The sequence below is a fragment of the Lepidothrix coronata genome, unplaced genomic scaffold (assembly GCF_001604755.1).
Source record: "Lepidothrix coronata isolate B3197 unplaced genomic scaffold, Lepidothrix_coronata-1.0 Scaffold61, whole genome shotgun sequence".
Lineage (NCBI taxonomy): Eukaryota > Metazoa > Chordata > Aves > Passeriformes > Pipridae > Lepidothrix > Lepidothrix coronata.
In genome coordinates this window covers 2,846,404-2,855,136 of record NW_016690241.1, presented here as the reverse complement: position 1 = coordinate 2,855,136, position 8,733 = coordinate 2,846,404, and the positions used below count along the sequence as shown (strand labels likewise).

The window sequence follows — 8,733 nt, the reverse complement described above, 5'->3', positions numbered from 1 at the left end:
TATACCCTGTAATGCTTCGAGCTCCTCTACTTCCAGGGGGCCCGGGGGTTCCATGGGCCTGCCATCTCCCCCCACTCTTGCCCAAAGTATAAAAATAAGTTTTAATAGTATTTCTACAGCTATGTTCACACTTGCTTACAGATCATTCTATTTGAATTTTCTTACCAGTTTCCAAACATTTTATCTGAAGTTTATTCCCTCCAAAAATTTCATGCTAAATAGTTACAGAATGCTAAAAGAAAGGAGTACCATGTACTGTCACATTCTTCCCATAACTGATGACAAAATTTTTATAAGCATGTTAAGAGCTACTGTAAGAAGCAACTGTTAGAATAATAATAGGCAGGTTTCTAAGCACTGCCATTAAGGTATTCAGTTGTAATTAAAAAAAAAAAAACAAACACACAACCAAAAACCTACTAGATGCCAAACTATAAGATTACATGAATGAGTATTTACAAATATGTATGTCAACAGTAACATCTCATGCAATCAGGAGTACTTGTTAGCTATAATTACCTAAAGCTACTGACTTAAGAACCACAAACAATATAAGGTTCTACTAATTATCTTTGGAGGAAAAGTCTGGACTAGCATCTCAGGAATATTTGTCACAACAGGTCAATCAGAAGTGAGCTGTTGATATAAAGGATCTGAATTGTAATTGTCGATAGAAATACCTCTTGAATGTCTAAGTATGGGCTTCTTTTCTTTTTCCCATATGAAATCTCACTAGGATTTAATTAAACCCACTGTATTTATTTTATGGCCTTCAATAATCCAAATAGTCATAAATTGTCTTCTAAATTTAATTTTATACTTCTTCCCAGAACAAAATAATGAGGAGAGACATTTACGTACACAATATTGTCTTTACAGCGTCATTTATCATACAGCCTTAAAATCCAATGTATTCTATTGACAGAACTAATAGAATTGTTATGCTTACAATGCATTTATTGTGGTATTTTCCTCTAAAAATAAGATCAACTGTATTCTTACATTTTCTGTTGCAAATACATCAATACTTTAAATCAATATATTTGGATTATAAAGTACCATCCATGTAGAAGACGAATGTTGTCTCAAGCTACTAAGGAAGCCATTAAAGGCTGAAGTATATATCAAAGCTTTCCAAGCCATCACATCACTAAGTCACCACATGTAAGCTCTGAAAACTAATTATCACTTAACTATATTCTTAAGCTCATCTAATTTAACTTCTGGGATACAGTTACCCTTTTACTTTGACACTGTTCCAAAGTCACTTAACTCTTACTGCTTCCTCAAGAAAAATGCTATGTTAAACAAAAACGATGTGGCAACTATATAGAGAAAAACAGTTGTTGTCAGTATCTATTAGTACTGGTTTTGAACTATTTGAATCTACCTATCTGACTACTATGGAAAAAAAGTAGAAGTTACAGACATTTATCCCTGCCTGATGCTTCCAGACTAAATGAAAACCTCTATGACCATCAGACTTTATTATTACTGCATATTTACATGTCCACACTACAATGCCTTCTGAATGTCATGCTGTTCCAGGGCTGTCCTTAAATAATTGTACATTACGCAAATGAACATTCTTCCATCTTTTAATGATTCAATATATCCAGGCTGCTCATTAACATTGTTAGCTGACTGGCAGATCAGGGGATATGTACATACAGTATCTTGCTTAAATCTTAACCAATATTTAGAAGGTTAAGACCTACTTCTTAATTATGACTTATTTAAGAAGGGTCATTCATTTACACTGAACAGAGGAATACACAAAAACCAAGTGATTTAGCCTTCTTTATATTATCTACTGCTCACTGGTTTTGTCTTAAGAAGAAAAAAAAAAAACACCAACATAAAACCCCACCTATTTTTCTCTCTTCCTTCCTCTTTCTTCTTCTGCGTTTACCAAGTCTTTTCTCTCTCACTTGTTTCTCTGCTAGCTGCAATTCACTCTGTATCCTTACTTTTCTGATTTTATTCACTTCATGCTCTAAAACTGAAATATTTCTATTTTTTTCAGATTTTTTTTTTACTTTCAGGTCTTCAGAGAAAAAATTTTCTTTTTATTCTTGTATCTCCCCTGTATCCTCTGCATATAACTCTTCATTTAACACAAGCAAGTGCCACCATATTAACTAAAAGTATCTGTACCTTAAACGGAGGTAAAGAAATTACAGTATCCACTGTCACCAAATTATCTTTTGTCCTTGATTTTCAAACTGGTGTCATCCAGAATTCTGCCTTAGTAACAAGTTAGGATTGTACCATTCACAGTCATTAAAATTCCCTGAAGGAAGAGTTTTTCAGAGCAAGAGTGAAAAAAGAAATAGTGCTTCTTATCAGTACAAAGAACTTGCACAGATACTTAAAAGCATAGAAAGGCAGTCACAGTGAAAACAGTTTATAGAAACAGCAGCATTAAATCGCCTTTGGAATTCATTCCTGAAACAACCAACCTTTTTCAAGAGCTAACAAGTATAAAATACTGTTATGAACGTCTTGGAAACCATCCTCAAGTTGTCATTCACTCTCTCAAAGTGTCAGACTGAGATACAGCTTTCCTGGCCAAATGCTTCCTACTAGCAGCATGAAGCAGTTGCACATTTTGTTCTCAAGAAAGCCATAGAATGGCTGTGGAAAACTTTGACCCCATTTCTGAGCGTTAGAAAATTACCTACATTAAGGCAGCCTATAGGTAGAGAAGGACAATTGCTCAGCTTACCTCTTACAAGTGGACAGAGAAATAAAGAGGATTTCAATTTCAAAAAGGTGTTATGAGAAGTAAGAAAACTGAGCATGTTCAGCAGCAGTAGAAGATCTGGGCCTTGATTTCCTTTCAGATTTTGCTAAAACCCGATGTCATCCACTTCTGGCAAACAAACCATGTGACACTGCACAAGGTTTCATTTTAAAATAATTCATGTGTGCAGTATAGATTCTTGTATATAATTGAGAAGGTAAATCACCTGTGGAGAGCTACATCATCTCACCTTGACATGTATCAAAAACCCTTTAGCCTTTCTTTACTTGGTGTAACACCAGAAAACTCCTTGTACTCCAATCCACATTCCCTTCTACTCAGCTTCCTCTCTGAGGCAGGTATCTAGCAGAGAGACACCTACTTAAACATTTGTAAACCATTTGCTGAATTAGGAAACCTACCTCTTTCAACTTTCAAGATAAAGAACTGTGCTTCATCTTTTTTCCTTGGACAATAGTGCAGCAATGCCAAGTTTGGGGCATGTAAAGCTGTTATATATCAGACGCTGTAACCACATTTCAGTGTTTTATTGGTGGTAAATAACATGCATGAGTGCTACAAGGACAAAATTGCTCCTTTGCTGCCAGCAATAGTTGTTTAATGATCTGAACAGCAGAAGCTGCCAATTATTGTATTCCATTTTAAAGTGTCATTTAAAGCCACACTCGTAATTTTGATACCTTAGTTATACATTTATAACTTAGCCAGAGACCTCTAAGCATGTAACTTGTAGAGTCCAGGAACAGCTATGGATAATTATATACCAATTTCACCTATGGAAAAATACCATGTCTATCGCACTTTTACTGCCTATCACACAGCATCCTCTCTGCCAGTAGTCCCAAACCGCAGAGAGGGGCCTGAAATACCTTACACAAGACATGACACAACCCCATTCTGCTAGACTTGCCATGATTTGAAGGCATGTACACAAGCACATCAACAACTTCTTAGGAAAAGTCTGTAAAGAAGAGGTCAGTAACTGCTCTGATACAACCCTTATCAGTGTTAGTCCTTCTCATCGCTTAAGACTTACCTGAAACAGCCAGCATTTTGGCTTCAAGTAGAGCTGGTAGCTGAGTCTCAATATCACTCACTTTCCTCCTCAAAGTACTGCAGAGTTTCTGACTCGTGCAAACCTAAATTGAGGCAGACAGCCATGATATAGAATTCGTCCATGTAAAAGTATAAGGCAGCTCAAATGGGGCTTCAAATGTTCTTAGTTTACAGACACGACATAACATCCTGCAGCAAGCTACAAAAGCTTAATAAAAGGTGATGTCTTTACAGAAATACCCAAGATGAATCAAAATTTCCAGGCTTGGCTACACATTCTATTATAAAAATAGGGAAAGGTATTAGAATTAGCTCCTGTATGAGAGAGGACACACTGCACTACTAGGTACTGAGGGCTGCACACAGAAGAAAGGCCATTTTACAAATTCTGTACAATTTTAGTATTAACAGTGACGCTTGGAGTGGAGCATAAATAAACCAACATTTAGAGACTGAAGTGCCATAACACAACATACAGCAATTTTTACAGAAAATATACCCTGTTACACATCTTAACTGGAAAAAAAGGCAAAGCAGCCTTATTTCTGCACAGGCAATAAATAAGGCTATACCAGCTTGATACTCTACTTTGTTTTACAATCATGAGACACAGATGACTGGGATTCAGGTTTCTGACTTGCCCTCTCTTTTGTTTTTTTTTCATCTTTTTAACTGAAGGCCCCTCAGCGATCAATCAGAACTGGTATTAAAAACATGGAGGGAGATAGGAGAGAAAAAAATACATCAAGGAAGTTCCTGTACTTTACGTTTCAGTGTACATTGCCACCTCAGAAGGACTGAGGTGCAACATACACAGTTCATACAACTCTCACGTATTCAAAACTATTGAGGTTTACTCCACATTGCATCATTTGGGAAGGAAAGCAAAATAAACAAAAAGAAAAAATCTTTCATTGAACTAAGGCAAAACCCTTATTCTGAAGGCAGATGTCAAATCCTTGCTCAAAATTGTAGCTGACACTTAAGAAAACATTGGAACCAAGGGTAAAGCAATAGTCAAGATAGGCAGAGGCCAGTTCTGAAAAGATGTGATGCGAAATGAAATCTCCAGAGAGAAGTTTCCCTGCCTTCCTTCACTTTTTTTTCCTCCTCAAAAACAAATGCCATGCTTATTAACAGAAGCACATCTCTTACCTCACTTTTTAAGAGCAAAAGCATTATAGTTCTAATGGATTATCTGTACAATTAAAATATAGTAATTCAGATCTGACACTAACTGTAAATCCTTTTAAATTAATAATACCCTCTTAGTTTAGCTGAGATTACCTCTTAATCATAAATGGGTCATATTTTTTTCTTGAGTCAATAGAACTATCCTCCAAGCAGTAACTGCTACTATCTAAAGACTTCAGAGTCATCCTATTAATTTAAAAAAACATATCTCATCACTTCTGCACCTATTACAATTTTTCAATTCCCACATATCTCACTTTGTTTCAGCACCCCCTTCTAAGTGACTCACCAACTAATTCAGCTAAAGTATTTTTAAATCCCCAAACCTGTCAGAGGTGAATAAATGTGCCCAAAAGAACCTGAAGGCCACTTCTGTCTCCCACCTCCAAAATAAATCTGAAAGTTTTCAATGACTTCTTCCTAAGAAGCGCTCTCTCTTTAGGGGCACTGAATGGCTCAGTGAATTGCAATTAGATGGGGAATCTTTCAGCTCCAGGAAAACTGCACGAATATATCCCATGCTGGTAGTAACTTAAAGTCATTATGACTAGACAGCTGTTTGGCAATTATGCAAAATAAGCTGGGAGGTTTAATCAGTTTCTAGTGAACACTGTCCAGTTTGTAAGCACTACTATCAGAACAAAGCTTGCTGGTGCTCTTTATTAATGGACCAAATGCAGGGACCAGAGGCTGAAACACAGTTCCTCCAACTCAGAGACGATTCTTCTGGAACATGAGCTAAGAACATTGCCGAGCCTCTGCTTGTAGCTATGTCACATGTATTCTGCAGATAAATGAACAACATTAATCTTCAGGCCTATCATATGGTATAGTTCAACAAAACTAAATGAGCAACTGGGAAAGGCAAAGTAATATCCCCTAAACTAATAGCCCTACTTCCACGTTGCATCAGGTCTACTCTACAAGCTCCAGTTCTTCTCATTTTTTCTAATTGTTTTATCTTAATAACAGATATTATTATTCATTACAGGAGTTTATTTGGCCACTAAGGAAAGGTTATTTCTTCACTAACAAAGATGGTGAACATTCACAATGTTCTTTGTTCCCAGCAAACACGCCATCCTCCTCTACCCAGTCTGACTGCAGGTGCCTGGGGCCCCAGTGATGACCTTTCCCTGTTCTCAGTGCTCAGCTCTGCTGTGTCCCACAGACCAACAAGCTTGAAGTCTGAAAAAACTCCCTTTCAGTTTCAGGGAAGTTTTTTTACAGCCAAGTATTACTGTATCTATTTTAAAATTCTCTTCAGTGGTTTGTGAGGGTTTTTTAAAGCAGACTTTAAAAAAAAAAGGCTCTTGTTTGGGAATATACCTTACAAATCTCTGTTCAGACACAAATCCTTCTCAAAGAAGCAGTCTATCTGAAACCAGTAGGAAGCTGGTTAGCAAAGATGTGTGGAATCAAGATGAAAAGCAGCAAAATATCAAAAGCAAATTTGCCCACTGTCATCCTCTTCCATCTTTCCAGCATATGATGTTAATCTAGAGCAGCAAAAACAGGGACAAGGACAGCAACTAAAGCACTGGAATTTACTCTTCCTCCAATCATCTCAAGAAAAAAGTATTTTGAGTAACCTTCACATTTCTTTACAACAGCACCTTGGAAAAGATAAAGAAATTCTCTCAACACTGCCTGAAGGAAGGAACAGTCCACTTGGCTTCCCACACAGCATCATCTTGCCATTAGTGAAAGCAGATAATAATTTCTGAAGGAAGGTGGTGAATAAGAGACACTGTTCTCTTCATTAGCAGGCAAAACTTAGCTTTTGCAGCCAAGGCTGAAAACAACACAGATGAGGCAGAAAAGGCCATAGAATGCCAGTGGCACAGAAGGAAAGAAAGGACTTTTGACAAATGAGTGTTTTCTCCATACAATAAGAAGGTTTAAAAGACCAGCCCTATTTATTTTGAGACGAAAATAAAAGGATGAGACGATCTGAATAAACTACGTAGTAAATTATTTGGAGGAGTCTCATTACATGCTTCATATTTATCTTCTCTAATAAATAAAACCCATCACACAGAAATAGAATGAAATTGAAGTAATATTTTATCTATTGAAAATTTAAAGAAATAATCAAGCTGTGAAATTCTACCTTGCAGACTTCTCTATTGTTACCCAATGTTTCAGCTCTTATTGAAAAAGTATCCAGACACTACGGTTGTAAAATAAAACCTCAAGAGGCACATTTTCTGGGGAGAAGGCAAATTCTCTAACTTCTGTTTTAGTTTGCAAATAGCTTTGAGGTACCGAATGACTTGTTCATTTTAGTAGATGACCTGTATGTCAGTTACAATAATTTCCTTGATACTTTATTCATAGTCATTTAAAAAATACAGGAGGAAGCATCATATTATAATAGTCTTATACTAATTTTCCCAATATGTGGGCATAAGCAAGGAATAGAGAAAATAAGCTTAAAACAAAGCAGAAGAGAAGGAAGGACGATCTTTTTAACAGTGCATACTAAAAGCATTGGTCAAGATGATTAGGAAGAACAGATTATAAAGGATAAAACTTTTACTGATTTAGGTGAGTGCTACTAGAGAAAGAACATGAAAAATAAGTTTATTTCAGACCATAAATTGATTATTGATCAAAACCCAGAAATATTTTCCACTCCCTGTTTCATGAGCTTACTTAGATGAATTAGCTAGAGTAAGTGGATCTTTTTTTTCCTAGAACGTTCATGGAGCAAAGATGCTGTGTGGCTCACTGAGCTACTCCAAAAGAAAAAGAAAACTTTAGTATTCTCCTTCTTGAAAGGAGGCCAAGAGAAATAAGAAAGTTAAACAAAGAGTAGTAACATTTCCAGTTAGAAACAAAAGTTATATTAAATATGCCATATCACTTTTCTTTGTATTTTACAAGGAGTGTGAGAATGAGATTGCTAGCTAGATTATTAGTGAAAGGGCAGGGAAATGAGGTTCTTAGTTTGTGCTTTTCCCTTCATACCAACAAAGCCAGTTAGGTAGGAAAGAAAGAGGCTCTTTATTAAGAGTGAAAACATTCAGCTATGACCAGAGCTCACTTTTATTTTACGAAGCTGAGGAGTCTGTTCCTGAACAGAGACCTGAGCAAGAGGACTGATCACTAGCAAAAAAGCTGAGAAAGAAGAAATTACTCCATCCGCTTCTGTACCAGGGTGAATTTATGCTGATACTTTTGGTCTGTGTTTGGCCCCAGCCACCTACAGTAGTTTATATTCTCCCTGCCAAGTTCACTGATAGAACAGCGAATTCATCCTCGGAGGGAGAACTTCCGTATAAACTGTTTTAATTGGTGTTCTGTGATTGGTTAATTGTCCTCCAAGGTTGCTTGAAGGAGAATTTGAGGAGGAGGAGGATGAAGTAGCACCCCCAGACTCAATTAAGAAAGACCCCCAAGGCATACTGCGCGTGCGTTAGGGGAATTTCCGAAGTTCTCATGCATGCACAGAAGAGATGCACTTACATAACCGGGAGGTGGGACTGAGGGCCTCTGGCTGGGCGGTGCTGGCCACACCTGGGAGGTTGTGGTCACTCAGTTAATGGTATAAAAGTAGATAGTGCTTTCTTGGAAGGCAGCTAACTTCACACCAAGGACAACGTTGCCTTTTGGTGGGGACGCCTGCCAGTTTGTGAACTTACTGACTCTTCAAGGATGCCGCTTCTGCTATGGGTAATTACAGGCATGCTAGGTCGGTAAGATAACTTTAT

General features: G+C 37.1%; 1 protein-coding gene across 1 annotated transcript in view; it reads right to left on the bottom strand.

Moving 5' to 3' along the window:
- Window positions 1–8,733, bottom strand: part of DISC1 (disrupted in schizophrenia 1) — a 171,338-nt gene that overhangs the window by 102,854 nt on the left and 59,751 nt on the right. The window contains 1 exon segment of the mRNA XM_017817605.1: window positions 3,804–3,906. Within this exon segment, the coding sequence (XP_017673094.1) occupies window positions 3,804–3,906 (103 nt within the window).